The 19,420-nt window shown below is 51.5% G+C and overlaps 1 protein-coding gene across 11 annotated transcripts in view; it reads right to left on the reverse strand.

The window, feature by feature from the left end:
* Positions 1-19,420, reverse strand: part of SULF2 (sulfatase 2) — a 124,958-nt gene that overhangs the window by 94,441 nt on the left and 11,097 nt on the right. For all 11 annotated transcript variants that reach the window (XM_069548762.1, XM_069548759.1, XM_069548765.1 and 8 more), the window contains exon 2: positions 2,955-3,224. In XM_069548762.1, coding sequence (XP_069404863.1) covers positions 2,955-3,129 — 175 coding nt within the window. In that variant the 5' untranslated portion in view covers positions 3,130-3,224. The remainder of the gene's footprint in view (positions 1-2,954; positions 3,225-19,420) is intronic.

Here is a 19,420-nt window from a genome sequence, read left to right on the forward strand (position 1 = left end):
AACCTAAGTCAGGTCAGCCCCATCTCGTGTCTATTCCACTACAAATAAACCTCAAAATCATCACCATGACGACAAGGTCCCACGCAACCTGGCCTCATCTCTCTCCATTTATACCCCGGCTCTCACAGCTCCAGCTCACAGGCCTTCTTTCTGTCCTGACCCATCGAGCTCATTTCTGTCTTTGCCTTTCCTGTTCTCTCCAGCTGGAGGGATCCTCCCCCAGCCCCTCTCCTCCCAGCACAGTGCACTTAATCAATATCTATTGGATGCATGAATAAGCATCCGGGGAGTCTTGAATTCTCAACATAACTCTGATGGAAACAGCTTGAGGGACCCCACGAGGCATGACCAAGGTGTGCTGAGGTCAGGTGCTGCCTGTGAGTGCTCTTTGCAGAATTCTGCCAGAAACAAAACTCACGGCCCCATGGCCACATTCTATAGGCTCCCCACGGTTATCAAATTTGGCTCATTCTAAATGCTGCTGGGGAGTTGTTCAGTCACTAAGTCGTGTCCAGCTCTTTGAGACCAAGTGGACTACAGCATGCCAGGCTCCTCTGTCCTCCACTATCTCCCTGAGTTTGCTCAGATTCATGTCTATTGAGTCAGTGATGCTATCTAATCGTCTCATCCTCTGCTGCCCCCTTCTCCTTTTGCCTTCCATCTTTGCCAACATCAGGGGCTTTTCCAGTAAGTCAGCTCTTTGCATCAGGTGGCCAAAGCAGTGGAGCTTCAGCATTAGTCCTTCCAATGAATAGTCAGGGTTAATTTCCTTTAGGATTGACTGGTTTGAGAAACAGGCATCCTATGCGTCAAACTGTCAATAAAAGCCCTAGGCTATGATTGCTTCTGGCTGCAAATTGTTTTTGTACCAATCAGCTCCCTGAATAACATCTATACTTGTGATCATTACTACAAATCATTAAAAAGGAGTGGCTTGGATGCATATAAATCACCTTTTCTTGGTGCTTAAAAGACTGATTTCAAAAACGGTGTAGGTTTGCATTTGGGTCATCACCACAATGTTATGTTTGACTGCAAAGGCTTTTCTGGTCAACCTTTAAATCTGTTGCCACCGCCAATATTTAGTTTTCCTTTGACTGTGGACAGAAGCTAAAAGCCTACCCCTCACCTGGTCAACTGTGGCACTCTTCACCACAACCCACGGTAGCCTCCACAATCTGGCTCCCTTCCTTCTCTCCAGGGGCATGTTATGACCCTTCCCCAGGCTCTGGCCATATCTATCCCCTTGGTCCTGCCTTAGGGCCTTTGCACATGATGTACTCTGTGCTTGGAAGGCTTTGCCCCAGATTTTCACAGTACAAGGTGGTATTGACTACCATGTCTATCGTCATCACTGTTAGTAAGAGGGGGACATCCAATTTATAGGACAAGGAGAACGCACAGGGGCTTGTATGCTGTCTAGTATGGCAGACGCACATGGCTACTGAGCACTGGAAAGGGGGCTGGGCCTGAGCTGCCCTCCAGGTGTACATGCCAGATTTCAAAAGCAATAAAAAAATGTAAACTATGCCATTAATGATGTTTTTATATTGATTACATGTTAAGATGACAATAAATTAGATATATTGGGTCTTTAAAAAAAATTAACTTCCTCAGCTTTTTACTTTTTTTCTTAAAAAAAAAAAAAGGGTAGCCACTAGGAAATTTAGAATTACTTATGTGATTTGCATTTGTGCCTCACTTGATAGATCTGAAGGGTAGCGCTGTGTGGGGTTTAATGTGGAGAAACGGAAATGCTGAAATCAGTGAATTCGAAGGGAGAGAAGACATAATTAAAGGAGAAACAGGGCTGACACTGAGAGACACCCCCAAAGGTGAGCTGGAAATGTACGTGGAATTTGAGCCCAGGAGCAGAAGGTCCAGCTGGTTGACTCTGGGGGCCTCACTCCTGGTGGGCTCGTGGGTGGAGACTTCTCACGTGAGTGAAAATGTGGTGAGAGGTGCCTCCTGAAGAAGAAGGTGTCCAGCTGGGTGGAGGAGCCCAGGGACTCCCTTAGGAGGGAGAGGGAGGAGGCCAGGAGGGTTTACCCAGTGAAGCAAGGACACGACCGCGGGAGCGGGGGGCTATGTGAGGGATCAGGGAGGGCGTCCTGCTATAAATCACAGCAAGGGCTCGTTTCCTCACCTGCTCTACCTGGAGCCCACAGGACCAGAGGGGAAACAGTTCAGGATGAGCGGCGACCGTCCCCACCCTCCTAAGCCACCATCCCTGTAAACTGAGTCAGGTCACTAGCAATAGCGGCCACCCTCCCTTTCCCGAGATGTCACCAGGGAAGGCTGAGCCCACCCTTCCTGGGGTTAGGACTGGTGCCACCTGGTAAGATGGGTGGAACAGGGGCGCACATTTGCAGGTGTGTTCGTACACACACATACTGCCCAGGCTGGCTTCCCCTTTTTGTTCAGCATCAGCTCAAGTATCATCTCCTCTGAGAGGCATCCCCTGATTACTAATCCAAAGTAGCTCCGACCATCACTGCAAGCCAGGATCCTCTACAGTTACCCCAGAACGTTTCTCCCTTCTTGAAATGATCTTCCATCTGAACTAGCAATGACCTTGATTATCTCTCTCCCACATTCCATGAGACTAGAGATGGTGCCTGCCTCACTCATTACTGAAGTTCCAGGTCCTAGAATATGCCCTGGAATGTGGTAGGTTCTCAGTAGAAACTGGACAACAAGTCATCAACTGGTCTTAACATCTCTTTTCCTTAGGACTTTGGAGGAATCTAGGAATGGTTCTCATTAGGAGAAGGTTGGAGACCCCTAACCTTGAGGACCCAGCTGTGCAGCCCCATGTGCGGGGCCACCCCTGGGACTTGGTTCAGTCCATTAGACGTGAACTCTGCAGGGTCAACCCGAGCATCTGCATCAGGGGCCCGAGACCCAGCACGGTGAGCCTGGGGAATGCCGCCTACCAGCAGCTGGGCGCTTACCGAGCTCCACGTCCTGGTCGTCCGTCAGCACCAGGATGATGTTGGGACGAATGTTTCTGCGATCCCTCTGAAACCTGCCTTTCAGGCGGTGGTGGGACAGGAAGGCCGCACTTCCGTCCAGTAGAGAGAAGACCGCTGCAGACAGCAAGCAAAGCAGGACGCCGGGGGGAGCCATGTTACGTTTCCGCGGATCCCCTTGCTTCTGGAGGGATGCAGGAGTCTGGAGCTGTGCTCCGTGGGTTTGTTTCTCTTCCCTCTCTACTCACGGACCTAGAGGAAGAGGAAGCGGATTAGGCCCCAGGTTGTATCATGATTTCTTCGATGGCTTCTGGCAGGGGCAGTGAGAGCTTCTTTGATCAGCGATAGCTACAGCGGAGCAAACACCCCATTCAGTTAAAGTTCCAAGAAAAATTTGTAACTGGCTCAGGGAAGAGGCTGGCAGGAAAGCCTCTGGATACCACTCTGCAGACAGCATTCCTCTCTCTGGATGTGTCTGTGTGAGCCCAGGTCCCAAGTCAGGTAGTCAGCCTGCCTCCCAACCCTCCGACCAATGCAAGAGAAATCACCCCGCAGTAAAAGGAAAGGAAAAGGCCTGGGAGAGCAGACATTTCTGGTCATCTCTTCTCTGCCAGTGCCAAGCGCCACGGAGGATGCAGAGATGAGCGGATGCATCCCCAGCTCCCAGGTAGCATGTGATTCGGGGATGGGTCTGGACCAGCCAGGCTGATGTTGTGGGCTAGGCGACTCTGTATCTCAGTCTTGGCTCCATCACTCACCAGCTGGGTCTCCTCATCAATAAGCCAGTGAGGAACCTCAGTTTCCCCAGGAATAAAACGTGGATATATGGCTGTGGAAGAACTCAACCCAAGGTGGGGGGTGTTCACAAAGGTCCCCTGTCAATAGGTCCCGTGATGGGGTAAGATGTCCATATTGGTTTTAAGTTGCAAAACAAAATGACAACAGAGAAAACTGAGAGCTCAAAAGCTGAGAGAGGAGAAGTGTCACAGTCCCCCGTGATCCTGGTCAGCCCCTTGACTGCGGGTCAGATGGGGTCACCAGCAAAGGGCAGTAGAAGGAAGGCAGGGTGGCTAAACTGGTCTCAGGCAGGTCTCAGATCTCACTGTGCTCTTTGCTCTCTGCACTTTTTTTTTTTTTTTTTACTTCTTGAGGAAATGAGCCTTCAACTCCTGTCCAGATATAGACCTTTTGGTCTCATCTATTTAAAACGAGAGAACGAGCGGGCAAGCAGACGAGTTGGGAGGAAACCAAGCTTGTCGGCCTGAGTCACCGTCCCCACGACCTTGAAGGACTCTGTCTGCCCCTGCTGTCGTGGGGAACCCTGCCTCGCCCCAAGCCAGGGCTCAGGGAACTTATCGAGGACGCCAGGGTCCGCAGCGGGGACCTGTGTGACCCACCCGGGTATGGCACCAGCTGCCTACGGGGAATCTCACTTCCTCCCTAACCCGCTGTTCCCACCTCCATCCTCTCAGAGGCAGCCTGCAGGGTCTTCCTAAAATTCAGATCCAAACATGCAACTCACAAGGCCTGGGTAAGGCGAGACCAGGGAGGTTCTCAGGCTCCAGGTCTGAAAGGGCTCTCATTCCAGGTGGACAGGTGCAAGGTGATCAGCTTACCTTAGTCCCAGCCCTGTCACTCACCTGTTCAGACCCTCCCCTGTCTTTTCAGGGCTCAGGGTACAAAATGCAAACTCCCAACAAGCCTTATGGCGTGGGGGGGGGGCGTCCAGCCCCTGCCCACCTCTCCCCCATGCTCCCAACTGCTCTCAGACGCATGGCTTTTTCCTGCAACTTAGACAAGACTTTGCCTTCCAATGCGGGGGCTGCAGCTTCAATCGCTGGTCTGTGAGCTAAGATCCCACATGCATCCCGGCCAAAAAATCAAAATATAAAACAGAAGCAATATTTGTAACAAATTCAGTAAGTTTAAAAATGGTCCACATCAAAAGAATCCTTTTTAAAAAAGGCATAAGCACAGTATTTTGAAAAAGAAAACTTTCTACCAAGGATAAATAAAACAGCCATGTCCCTTCCCTGCAGAACTAACCACACAAAGTCAAAGAGAGCAGAAATCGGGCTGCCCCATCTGACAGCTTCTGGTTCACATTTAATGCTCTAAGCTGAGCCCTGGGCTGGCGGCTCCCACATCTGCACTGTCTCTCTGTGGGAAATTAGCAGGTGTTGAAAGGCAACAAAGCACATTAGCACCACCGGGAGACTTGTGTTGGAGGTAATGGGAGGCTTGAGAGCGTTCACAGGAGACATGCCGAAGATTCTAGTGGTCCTCGAATTACCCCAGGTCATGGGAGGGGGTCCTAGAATCATGTTATCAGTCCATGTCCCACCCCTCTTCGGGAAAGAAAGAAGACTGCTTTGTGCTTTGCACTTGAAATGTGCGCTTAACTGGTATGCCAGTTGGCCCACTAAAATGGACATTCACAAAGCAAGCAGGGAAGCCTGGCGTGCTGCGTCCATGGGATCGTGAAGAGTCAGACACGACGTGATGACTGAACAACAACGAAGGCAAACAGCCCAATCACAAAACTGGCACAAGACCTAAGTAGACATTTCTCCAAAGAAGACACACAGATGGCCAAGAGGCACATCAAAGGGCGCTTCGTGTCGCTAACTTAGAGAAATGCAAATCAGAACTACAATGAGGTATCGCTTCATACTTTCCAGAATGGCCATCATCAAAAATCTGCAAAAATAAGTGCCGGAGAGGGCATGGAGAAAAGGAAACCCTCCTGTACTGTGGGTGGGGATGTAAATTGTTGCACCACTGTGTGAAACAGTATGGAAATTCCTGAAAACCTTAGAAAGGAGTTACCATATGATCCCAGCAATCCTGCTCCGGGACGTACACTTGGACAAAACCATACTTTAAAAAGATACATGCATTCTATGTTCGTAGCATCACTGTTCACAATAGCCAAGACATGGGAACAGCCTCAATGTCCATCGACAGATGAATGGATAAAAAAGATGTGGGATATATTATAACATGCAATACTGCTGCTGCTACTGCTGCTAAGTCGCTTCAGTCGTGTCCGACTCTATGCGACCCCATAGATGGCAGCCCACCAGGCTCCTCCGCCCATGGGATTTTCCAGGCAAGAACACTGGAGTGGGGTGCCATCGCCTTCTCTGACCGTGCAATACTACTCAGTCACAAAAAAGAAGGAAGTAATCCACTTGGAGCAACTAGGATGAACCTGAAGATTGTCATACTAAGCGAAGCAAGTCAGACAAAGATAGTGACCATTTGGTATCACTCAATGTGGAATCTAAAAAACTGATATAAATGACCTTATTTACAAAACAGAAGCAGACTCACAGACATAGAAAACAAACTTACGGTTACCCAAGGGGAAATGGGAGAGGTTAGGGACACTTTACGGAGAAGGCAATGGCACCCCACTCCAGTACTCTTGCCTAGAGGATCCCATGGACGGAGGAGCCTGGTAGGCTGCAGTCCATGGAGTCACTAAGAGTTGGACACGACTGAGCAACTTCACTTTCACTTTTACGCATTGGAGAAGGAAATGGCAACCCACCCCAGTGTTCTTGCCTGGAGAATCCCAGGGACAGAGGAGCCTAGTGGGCTGCTGTCTATGGGGTTGCACAGAGTCGGATACGACTGCAGTGACTTAGCAGCAGGGACACATTAGGGGTGTAGAATTAACAGATACACACCACTATGCATGAAATAAACAACACGGGTTTACTCTCCAGAACAGGGAACTATATTCAGTATCTTATTACAACCTATAGTGGAAAAGAATCTGAAGCTGTACACCTGAAACTAACACATTAGTATAAATCAACTACAGTTAAATTTTTTAAAAAAGCACATTTATGTTCCTTCAGATGGACATTGAGTGATAATAGTGAGAGCATTTCTAAGGGAAACCCTACAAACAGCAACTCTCATTTTAAACATATCAACTTGTTTAATAAGCATATACGCCCATCGATATTATACCCATTTTCTGGATGAGGAGGCTGAGGCACAGAGAATTATAATGAAGGCACTCTCCCAAGATCATATGGCCAAACAGGGGGCAGAGATGGGGTTCAAACCCAGTCTGGATGGAGTCAGCAGCTCAACAAGAACCTCCTGGAAGCAGATTTCTGGGTAACTTTCTAAAGGTCTCCCAACCTCAGTTTCCCCATTTGCCTCTGAAGCAGCAGGAGGCCAGGTGCCCTTGGAGGGTCTTTTTTGGCTCTGGGCCTGTGATACGGAGGAACAGGGGCCCTGGACCAGATGGTGGGTGGAGCTGGGGGATACTGGACTCTTCCTGGGACTCTTAGGCTGTTCCTCTCTGCTCCCAGGCATCTCTAACCTTCCAGCCAGGATGCTGATCCTTTGGATGGGAGTCAAAACTCCACGACCAGGGATCAGAGAATAACAGGAGCTAATTACTTCATCAGCTCAAGTCATCAGTGGGTCGATTTTTGACGAATTCCCCCAGCTCCCACTTCCCCTGGCCTGGGGCCAGCATCTCTCTGGATGCTAGAGAAATCAATTAAAATGACACAAGGGATTCTGCCTCCATTTTTCTCCTTCTTAGTAAAGATTCAGAGAAGCTGAAGTGAGAGCATATCTGGTGGATCTGCGCAACCCTAGCTGAGTGACACTCTCTCCATCCCTCGGACCCTTCTGCTTATTCCCACCAGCTGGATTCCCTTCCTGCCCTTCACCCTGTGTCTTTCTCACAGACCTTGGCAAAGCCAAATCGGCCCAAGAAGACATCACTGGGAAAGCCGAATGCCCTGAGTGTTCAGAGACAGCACTCCTGCTTCTGGATTTATCTGATTTGCAGAGAGGAGCAGGTCTCAGTACCATCCTTTGGGCCCTCACGCAGGCCCGTCCGGGAAGACCCACATTGCTGCTTTCCTCTGAGGATCCCCAAACTCAACAATGGCTGAGAAGAGCTCAGGAGCAGTCGGACAGCCCAAGGAGAGGCAGTGGGAAAGGCAGAAGCAGGAGCAGGAGTTGATCGGACTGGAGGTGAGAAGAAAGGGAACTGGGATGTGGAGATACCCAGAGCCCCTGTCCCAGAGCTGGGGACCTCCTACGTGTTCCAGAGAGCCAGAGCACGTATGTCTCCCTGCACTCACTTTACAAATAAGTATTTAGGGTTACGTGGCAGGGTAACCCTGTCTGGGTTACGACAGCCTGTTTCCTTGCTTCCACACTCAGCTCCTTCTATCAACAGGCAGAAGCATCCTGTTAAAGACAAAAGTTTGTCTTCCTCCACAGAAGAGCCCTCCAGGGCTCCCATCTCATGCCAGATAAAACTCCCAAGCCCTCCAAGAGGCCTGGAAGACCCTATGCCTTCTGTCCACCCGCTTCTGACCTCGTCACCTCCACTCCCCGCCTCTCTTACCCATTTGACTCTGGCCACATAGCACCTGTGCTGCTCCTTGCCCAAGCCAGGCATGTCCCCACCCCAGGGCCTCTGAATGCGCTGTTCTCGCTGCCCAGAGCCTTCACTCAGATCTCTTCATGGCCCTTTCCTCACCTCCTTCAGGTATTTGCTCAAATTTCACCTCTGCGGGTTAAAACAGAAAGCTCTTCCCTCCCTAGGAGCACCTACCACCTCTGGCAGCTACACATTTTACTTATTTTTTTGGCAGTCTCCCCCACAAGAATGGCACTTCTCCAGTGGTATGGATTCTTGTCAGCTTTGTTCACATCTGTATCGTCACTCAGTCGTGTCTGACTCTTTATGGCCCCATGAACTATAGCCTGCCAGGGTCCTCTGTCCATGGAATTCTCCAGGCGAAAACACTGGAGTGGCTAGCCATTCCCTTCTCCAGGCAATCATCCCAACCCAGGAACTGAACTCAGGCCTCCGGCCTTGCAGGCAGATTCTTTACCATCTGACCACCAGGGAAACTCAGATGGGGGCGCTGACCACTCCCTTTTTCTGCTTATGTGCAGTTTGAACATGGGCTAGAACATGTGACCTGAGCGGAGCCAGTCAGCACATTCCATCTCTTTAGTTCCAATGATTGGCCCAGACACAGACACGTGATCCAAGCCTGGCCAATGAGAGAGAAGTAAGAAACAGCAGGGTGGATACCGAGAGCTGGAAAGGGGTCAGCCCAGCCCAGCTACCAACTGGAGCCTGAGAGAGGATGCTGGTTGGTGGGCTGAACCAGGTTGCACCTTGGAGCCAGTTACAGGTTCAAACAAGTGCCCTTTGTTGCTTAAGCTGATCTGAATTGGGGCTGTCATTTGCAACAGGAAATGCCCAGATCAACACAGTAAATACCCTAAAAGAATAATAAGGAATAATGAGGAAGAATTACAATTAAACTTTAATTATTTAATTCTGCTTATTGCAGAACTCGGCCAATACTGAACACTCTTCCTGTGTTAACTCAGGACACCTTTCAACAACGCTGCTGCTAAGTCACTTCAGTCATGTTCAACTCTGTGCGACCCCAGAGACGGCAGCCCACCAGGCTCCCTTGTCCCTGGGATTCTCCAGGCAAGAACACTGGAGTGGGTTGCCATTTCCTTTTCCAATGCATGAAAGTGAAAAGTGAAAGTGAAGTCGCTCAGTTGTGTGTGACTCTTAGCGACCCCATGGACTGCAGCCTACCAGGCTTCTCCGGGATTTTCCAGGCAAATGTACTGGAGTGGGGTGCCACTGCCTTCTCCATCAACATGCTAGGATGCTCCAATTGTGGGTGAGGAAGCCGAGGGCATGGAGAGGTTCGAGAACTTTCCTAAGGTCGTGCTGCCTGGATGCTGAATATTATCCCTTGACTGACCCCCTCCCCGTCTCCTCTCCTCTCTTCCCTGTGCCCCAGGAGGTTCACTTGGCTGGACCACATCAGCGAGCTCTGTGCTAAAGAAAACGCTGCCCAGGGAAGGGAGGATGGGAGGAGAGAAATGCCTGGGCAATTTCCAGGTATCTTCCCTGCCCAGTTGCTATGAATGGAGCATATACCTCTAATACTCTACTGAAGGCCACGGCTCCTGGGGGTGGCCCTTGCCAGGTTCCAGCGAATGGTCCCCACTGTCCCCTGGCCCCAGAGATCTGTGTTATTCATTTTACATCTCTGTGGGAGGCACCATCTGTTTCCTGCAGGGCACCTGTGCTGATAAAGCAAGCAGATAGCGTGCCCGAAATTTACACCCAGATATCCTGACCCCAGAGTCCTCTCTTGACTCCTCCGTTTACTTGGAAACTGACATATGATACTAGAAGCTGAGGTTAAGTGTGTTGTAGAAACAGGAAGAAAAAGAGGGAACTGCTGATCTGCGGGCAGGCAGGGATGGCTGTGTGGAGTCCTTACAGAGAAATGTTTGAGAAGCCTAAGAGGAGCAAAGTTCTGAAAAATCCACAGGATTTGGGTGGACTCTGAAGAAGGCATGGAGGACAGAGTGCCTTAGGCAGGGGAAATAGCTTCAGCAAGTGGCAGACAGTGTGGGAGGGGTGAGATGTGTGGTCCCAACCTCGCAGCCTAGAAACTGTCTAGACGGAGGATGACACGCCCATCCGGTAAACCTTGCACTCCCCTGGTATCTCCCTTTTCTGGGGAGAGGAAGCTTGGCCGTCCTTCTCTCCTCCTCTCCAGGGCTGTCAAAGAAAAGACAGGAGCTCCTGCAATCTACAGTCCACAGACTCTCTCTGTCTCCCTCACCCAAGTCCAAGGGTCAGGTGGCTCTCTGTAACTATCCTTGGAATTTCAGCAGGAGGCACAGAACCAAGGCTGCAGGACAGGAAATAGAAGGTCCTTAGAGGATGGAGGGAAAGATCAGGTTTCAAGACAAGGGCTCAGGATCTGGAAAGGAAATTAGGGCATAAAGAGAAGAGCCCAAGAATCCAGGGGCCTGCACAACTATTCAGGTGCCAAGAGATTCTTGAACGCCTGCTCTGTGCCAGGCATAGTTCTTGGCACTGCATATAAAATGGTGGGGAAAAAAAAGTATCTGCCCTCACGGAGCTGACATTCTAAGGAGTCAACATATCGGAAGCTGGAGTTGAAATAATCCAGCGAATGGTAAGAAGTGTCAGAAAACATGATTGGAAGTAATGATCAACCACGGGTAAAACCTTAGAATGGGATCATGGATTATAGAGCAAGCTCAAAGAAAGTTTAAAAACGATATACTTGAAGACTTGAGAAGCTGAGCGTCAAAGTGTTTTGCATACCAAGTGAGGGACCATATAATTCACACACTTAAATATCGGAGCAGAGCCCTTATCAGACCTGAGCCCATCCGAGCCTTCTGAAGCCCCTGCCTCAGTGACCGGCCCAGCAGAATAATCCAAGTGCTTCAGTCTGACTATGAAGAGGTGCCTCTTCTTTCCAGCTGGCTACCTTGGTCCACGTTGGTCCACCATGAGGATGAAGGAAATGATGCCATCTTGCCTCATGCAGAGTGGGATGAAGCCACCACGCAGAAGAAAACAGCTTCGAAACAGAACATTCTTGGGTTCTGCCAACATTCGAGACCGTGGATCCAGCTAAGTCCGAAGGAGGAGGATCCACCTCCGGGGTCTTTGCTTCAGGCACCCAGGGATTCTTCTACGTCCTGCAACAGCTTTGAGGTCTCTCCTTTCTTTTAGGGTCACTTTCTCACACTTCGACTCTCTGAGGACACAAACCAAATTCTCTTGTTCTCTTAGGTCACTCGGAATTGCTTTCACAGTCACTTGCAACCGAATAGCCCAACTGGTAGAGCAGGCTGGGGGCAGAGAGTTGACTCAGGCGGCTTCCCGGACACCATCTGCACCCGTGTACAGATGCCCGACGACACGGCCGCTAGCCCCTGGCCTGGGCCCCGCTCTGCCTTATCACAGGCAGACCTTCCTTCTCCTTATTTTCTGATGAGAGGAAGGTGGTGCAGAAAAGTGGAAGAAATGTGAGCGTGGGAGTCCTGAATTCTGGTTCTGATCCGCCCCAGTTTCCTCACCTGCCAAGAAAAATAGACTGTTCCCCGGGCGCAGCCTGGGACTCGGGACCGGTGGAGCCTGAAGCAGACAGGGAGGTCTCCTCCCTTCCCTCCCCACGGAGGCCTCCCTCTCTGACTCCTGGCCTCATTCAAGGTCTGTTCTCTTCAGAGCGCCCCTCTCCGTGTCTGATTCCTCGACCCACTCTTCTGCTCGAGTTTGTATCTTGCAGGGAGTTGTTTTCCCCACCGGAAGCTCTGCTTGGGTAGGGGCTGTCTCTTTCTCACTCCATAGCTTCAGCCCCTGGCTCAGCCCCCTGGGTGCTAGTTCTTCAGGTTAACAAATATTTACTGAGAACCTACTCTGCACCATAAATTAGGCTGAAAGCCGAACAATTGTTGCTTTCAAATTGTGGTGCTGGAGAAGACTCTTGAGAGTCCCTTGGACTGCAAGGAGATCCAACCAGTCCACCCTAAAGGAGATCAGTCCTGGGTCTGGACTGATGGGTTCACTGGAAAGACTGATGCTGAAGCTCCAATGCTCTGGCCACCTGATGCAAAGAGCCGACTCACTGGAAAAGACCCTGATGCTGGGAAAGATTGAAGGTGGGAGGAGAGGGGGTGAGAGAAGATGAGATGGTTGGATGGCATCACCGAATCAATGACCATGACCTTGGGCAAACTCCGGGAGTTGGTGATGGACAGGGAGGCCTAGAGTGCTGCTGTCCATGGGGTCTCAAAGAGTTGGACACGACTGAGCGACTGGACAACTATACATCAGGCCCTGTTCTGTGTGCTGAAGACCCAGGAATGAATACTCTGATGTGGATCAGACACCAAAATAAAAGACAAGCACATGAGGTGATGAGTCCAAAGGGGAGGGAGTGGAAGTGCTGGTGTGGGAAGCTTGCATCTTTAGACAGGAGGGTGGCAAGGCCTGAGAGAGGACACGTGGGCAGAGTCCTCCAAGAGGTGAAGGAAAGTGCCTTATGGATATTCAGAACAGTGTTCCAAGCGCAGAGACAAATGCAAGGGTCCTGAGGTAGGAATGTGGCTGGGGTGTTTGAGGAACATAATGGGGGCAAGTATGGTTGGGGTGGAGCTGAGTGAGGGGGGACCTGGAACAGTCTAGCCCAGGAGTGCTGTGCTCAGATGTAAGTTTTACCAGCGTCCTTCTGGCTGTGTGTGGAGAGCAGGCTGTAGGAGTGAGGGTGGATACACCAAGGCCAGTGAGACGATGGCCATGGGCCATGTCTGGACAGGGGTAGGAGCAGCGAAAGGGTGAGAAGTGAGATTCTAAATACTGTTGAATGAAAGAGTGAATGACTGACTGAACAGAGCAAAGCCCAGCACATGCCAAGTGATCCAGTGACTACTTCTGTGCAACAATTTACCTCCCAACATCGCAGTGGAAATCTTTTTCTTTTTTTTAATGCTCAGGGACTTGGGTTCAGGAATTCTAGCGGGACACAGCAGAAAGGGCTGGTCTCTGCTTTATTGTGCCTGAGGCCACAGCTGGAAAGACTCACAAGTTGGGGACTTGAATCCTCAGCTTGGTGGCAGTGGGCTGGAGCCTCGGGCTGGGGGTGGGAGGGGGCTTCTCTATGTGGCCTGGGCTTCCTCATAGCATGGCAGCCCCAGGCTGGTGACTGATTTCTTCTGCAGCTTAGGGCTCCAAAAGTGAGCGTCCCACCAGCCTAGGTGGAACTTCTCTTTAAAATGTATTTGGCTGTACTGGGTCTTAATTGCAGCATGTGGGATCTAGTACCCCAACCAGGGATCGAACCCAGGTCCTTTGCCTTGGGAGCTTGGAGTCTGAACCACTGGTCCACCAGGGAAGTCCTGACCTCATCTCTTCTGACCGAACCTCACCTTTTCTGCTGTCCCCAGCATTACTCCACCATTTTACTAGTCACCAGTGATACGTGAGCCTGGCCAGATTCATGGAGGGGACACGGGGCATGCCCCACCTCCAAACAGAGGAATGAGAAGACCACACTGGAGGTGCACACGTGGGCCCAAGGAAACACAGGAGGCCCTGCCAAGTCACAGAGGCCCGGGCACGGCAGGGGGTGGCAGCCTCCCCCCTGCACACGTCACCCTTCTAGGAAGTGAAACGGCGTCTGAGTCAGATTCCATCTGTCTGCACCTGCCAAGCTTTGGAGTTTGTGCCCACGCCCATATCAAAGATCCCTGAGCCTCAGGAAGTCCTGGGGTGACTGGAAGGCTCCCCCAACCCCTCTCCTCTTTTGTGAATGACCCAAAGGGGTTAGATCAATGGGGCCTGTGCTCGGGTAATTCTGAAAGGAGCAGGAGAGGCAGAAAGCGAGCTGCCCTAGGCATGAACGCACGGTAACTGCTTCTCCTCCTGTGCCACTTCAGAGAACAGAGGTGCCCCAGTTAGATCTGCATTGGAAACATTGACTTATCCCTGCTTTTTAAAAAGTCCCTTCTTTGTAAGTAGAAAGGAAGCCACCTCCTCAATACAGGAACCCAAACAGAAGTGGGTGATCTGATTTGGGGGAACTGGCTCTCACTTCCTCGGGTCCTTTCCTCCTGCTGACGTGAGCCGTGACCCTCTGCTCAGGGTCACCGTCCACTGGGAGGCTGCCCAGGCCACGAAGCTGTCAGCCCTGGTCGCGTGGGTGGGCTGCTGGTCTGCCCGGTGGGAGACTGCAGCTGGGGGCTGCTGGGCTGGGTTTGAGAGGGATGTTAAGACAGCCTGGCTGGGCAGGAGAGCTGCAAACACCTCACCTTCCAGAACTCGGCCCGAGGGCACGTTGCTTCTCCCAGAATCTGCAGCTAGGGTTTGATAGGCAGCTGCCAGGAATGTTCTGGCAAGATGGGCAGGGGCTTCTGGTGTGGAGCTAACGGTCCGCTGAGCTCCCCAAAGGGCGACCTGATTGACCTTGACCCCAGCGGCCCACATGTCAGAGTCTCGGAAGCGCTGCTTGTCACCTGCACTCGCGTTTGTGCCGGACAGTTTTCTGTTCGGCCCCTTTCTTATCTCAGTAAACGCAGTTCCAGAGGCAGTGTTCTTCCTCCGCGGGGAATGAGCGCCGCCTGCCCTAACCTGGGGTCTTTTGACTTGGGCACTGCTGCCTTCGGGCCTGCGTCGTCCTCTGCAGCAGCTGCGCACTGCAGGGCGTTGAGCAGCGTCCCTGGCCGCCACCTGCTAGACGCAAGAGGCACCCACCCCCAGTGGTGACGGCAAACATGTCTCCAGATATTGCCTAATGTCCCCTGGTGGGGGGCAAAACCCCCAGGTGAGAACCTCAGCCATAGACGGACGGCAGCACAGAGAAACAAATACAGTGACGTTACGGTTACGTTCCTCCTTGCCAAGGACACTGGACATTTTCTTGCAAGCGGAGCAGGCCTCCTTGGTGACTCAGAGGTTAGTGGCCAGGGCAGGGACTCCTAAGATGAGGACCCCTGGGTCCCGCCCACCGGGAACCAAGACTCAATCCACTCAGTGGGACTAGGTGGGCTGGAGGCGGGTGGGCTGGCTCACAGGAAGTCTGATGTTGTAATGGTCACCTGTGGAGACACACCCATGAGCCGTGGCCTTTGTCTAAAGTGAGGACATAAACTCAAATGCCTGCAGGGCCCAGGCAAGAGCCGGGAGTGAGTGACAAGGGTTTAGGGTCACAGGGAGGGGTGGAGAGTGCCCTGCTGGAGGAGCCGTTTGCAAAATCAAAACAGCCACTACATTTTAAACACTGAGCAAGCCGAACAGAGCTCCCCTGGAGCTTGCCTGGGGGCCCATTTGCAACCCTTCAAAGCTGTGTGGTCTTTTCTGCGCACCTACTCCGGGCCAGTGCTGTGTGGAATGCTGGGAAACAGCAGGCCAGGCCTCTGTCTTGAAGGAGCTGACATTCTGGTGAGGGAGACAGATTTAACAAACGAAGATGAATTCCAGATGATCTTAAGGGCCTTGTAAGGAGCTGTTAGGATGACAAGATAGGGTAAATCAGGGGACGCCTCTAGGAGGTAGTGTCTGGGCTGACACCAGAAGTGGGGTGGTGGAGAGTCAGTCGTGGGCGCGGTGCTTTCTAAGCAAGGGAAAAGGCACATGAAAAGGCCCTGTGGTAGGAACGAGCAGGGTCCATGTGAAGATCAGAGTAAAGACCAGCACAGCGGGAGCAGGAGTGGCCGCCTGGTATAGGCGAGGCTGCACGTCACCTGCCCTCAGCCCACGCTTTCCTGGTAGGCCACACCTGCCACCCTTCCTGGGTGTTTAGGGGAAACAGGAATCAGATACAGTTCTTCCCACCTCTGTTCTTTGTTCTTTTGTCTCGGCTATGGACAAAAGCTTCCCTGGCAGCGAGCTACAGAGTTATTTCTGCAAAAGGCCTTTGGCCAAAAGCAATAAAGTCGGACCTCAACAGAGTCATTATTCACGCCTAATTGTGGGCTGGTTCTCGGTGTAGGCAGCCGTGGCCAGGGCTGGCGATTCCAGTCCCACCCCCTCCCATGTGTTAACCCCACCCATTCTCAGCACCGTTTACCCCCACAGACCCTGTATTTAGGTTTTCAGAGATTGCAGTCTCTTGCATACACATAAAAGGGGTGAAAGGCTATTTTGACTGCCCGGTATTTATAATCCAGTTATTTCTCCCCTTTCACCCAATCCGCAGCCGTGTGTACCCTGCTCACTCATCACGCCCTGCTATTAGCAGATGCGTGTCTCATTAGCTCACCTTGGAAACAGCCTGAAGCTTACAATCATTTGAGAAGCTTGTACTCACAGGCGGGGGAGGGCGTCTGAAGCAACTTTTACCAAATACCCCGCTAAATTTAGAGATGGAAGTCAGGGAGAATGTCGAATGACAGATCTGTTTCCAACCCTGGCGTGCTGTGCTGTCTAATTAGCAGCAGCTGGAAATAGCCTGCCACAGGGGAGGAGCGCCTGGGTCAGAGGTGTTCTTGGAGCTCGGATCGGTCTTTGGGGGACTCACTGGGTGTCACCAGGTGTACTGGGTGTCCAGACGCACAAGTGGCGGGAAGAAAGGGACTGGGGTCCGGGCTCCTGGTGTCCACGGTGGGGAGGCAAGAGCCCACCCACTGGGCTGGCTGGTCCATCACCACCGAGCACGCTCTCCTTTCCAAGGGCTACCTTCAATCAGCCCCATCTTTGGGGTGAGGATGCTGAGCATGCTAGTTTTGGCCCACATAATGAAGGTAGGGCTCCCAAACCCCTAGCAGTGCCTGAAATATGGTGCCCCTGCCTAGAACAGCATCACACAGACTTGGGCATACACTTATACCAGACTTGAAAAATATTCTTCCATCCATCCTCCATCCGTTCATTCTCCAATGCTAACTGCTCATCCTGGGGCAGAGCCCCTTATTCAGGGGCTGTGCAGAGGTTTCTAATTCCTCCTTTCTGGCCAGCATCTGGTCCCCTTCTCTTGACAACAGCACCCCAATTTCCTTTAGAGGATTCTCTCTCTCTCCTGCTAAGATGCTCCACCCTCTCCTGCCATGTCACCAAAGGGTGATCACATGACGAAAGCTGGCAGTCAGACTCTCTCACTGGGCCCCTGACCCTCAAATGGAACGTTAAGAACAGAAAAAGCAGGGGGGGCATTTATCTCATTGGAACCCCTCCTCTACGTGGCTGACAGCCACACCTGCCCCTAGACCCCTAGACCTTCTGAAGCAGAAGCCTTAAGAAGGCCTGGCAGCTTTTATATGTGTGCTCTTAGATGTCACGCTATCCTCAGACACTACACTGTGAGGAGGCACAAGCAGCCGTGGGGAAAGACCACGTGGAGGTGGATGGAGACCTCCAGCTGCTGGCCCCACGGGAGCACCGTTTCTGGACCAACAGTCGCTGACAGCCGTTCGGGTGGAGCCATTTTGGACCTTCCAGCTGGCATCACGCAAATCGAGAACCACCTGGCGACCCATAATCTTGTTAGAAATAATCGTTGCTTTAAGCCGCTGAGCTGGGGGTGATCTGTTACACAGCAGACGCATAGCTAAAGGACCTGGAAGGACATTGATGAGAGCCTGTTCCTGTGACTGGAACGTTTCCTACGGTGAGTCGAGACGTTTGGTCTCCTGGGGCCAGTGGCTTTACTAGAAGAACACTTAGCGGAGAACATCATTCATGCATTCTTTCAATCAGTTTCAAACAGCTGGTAAGCTGCTACAAAGATGGACAAGTTGAGCTCCTTTTTCCGGTGGGGGCATCACATCCTCTGCCTCAGTTTCCTCAACTTTGAAATGGAGATAACAGGCCCTGGTTAAAAGGATTGTCACGATGATTAAAGGGCTTCCCTGGTGGCTCAGACGGTAAAGAATTTGCCTGCAATGCAGGAGACCTAGGTTCAATCCCTGGGTCAGGAAGATCCCCTGGAGAAGGGAATGATAACCCACTCCAGTATTCTTGCCTGGAGAATCCCATGGACAGAGGAGTCTGGTGGGCTACAGTCTACGGGGTTGCAAAAGAGTCAGACTGATTGAGCAACGAACATTTTCCCGATGATTAAACGCTTGGCAACAAGTACACCATAGATACTAGATTTTATTATCATTAAAATAAATGAAGTTCAACGTATTGCTCCTAGAAGGGTGGCCATTTGGTATGGACAAAGTGTAGCAACAAAAGACAAATGCCAACGCCCATGTGGGCCCAGGAGGCAATAGAGCTGAGCGACGCGGGCCCAGTGTAAGGAAAACCTGAGCCCACGTCTCTCTCTCTCCAGCTCACTTCAGCACTTTTGACAGAGGCATCAGCACGCAGAGGAGGCCAGTGTGTCTGGGGGTCATGCACTTAGAGGGGTGTGGAGTGAGATGGAAGTGGAGGCCAGGCAGTGCAGGGCCAAGTAGACTTTACTGTGGGGGCAGCGGGCCCCTGGAGGGAGGGTTGTTTTGAGGAGCTGCCAGCCCCCACAAGCCCTATTGTGACTTTGCAGAAATGCCCTCCATCAAGGCACTTCCTCTCCTGCTTCAGGAGCCCTCCAGCTTCAGCTGTATGTTGGGGCAGGGCAGGGGGGCGAACACGATACAGCTCATCAGCTCAGAAGTCACAGAATCAAGCCCTGAGCCCAGTTATGCCTTCCGCCTGCTGCCGCCTCTCTAAGCTGGATGTTCCTCAGCAGGAGGAGGGAGACCAATGGCCTTTCTCATAAGCAGAGTGGCTGAAAGGACCACACAGGATGCTAGGTGTCAAAGCACTTCAAAGCTAAAAAGAACTGATGCAGGGATGATGGAAAACAGTGTAGAGGTTACTCAGAACATTAAAAATAGAACTGCCACATGATCCAGCAATTCCACTTCTGGGTATTTATCCTAAGGAAATGAAATCCCTCAAAAACCTATCTGTACACCCCATGTTCAGTGAAGCATCACTTACAACAGCCAAGATATGGAAACAATCAGAGAGTCCATCGATGGATGAGTGGACAAAGAAAATGTGGATTATTCGGCCATAAAAATAAAGAACGGCTACCATTTGTGGCAACGCAGATGGACCTTAAGGGCATTATACTAAGTGAAATAAGTCAGAGAAAGGCAAATAC

Source organism: Ovis canadensis, chromosome 13 (genome assembly GCF_042477335.2).
Source record: "Ovis canadensis isolate MfBH-ARS-UI-01 breed Bighorn chromosome 13, ARS-UI_OviCan_v2, whole genome shotgun sequence".
NCBI lineage: Eukaryota > Metazoa > Chordata > Mammalia > Artiodactyla > Bovidae > Ovis > Ovis canadensis.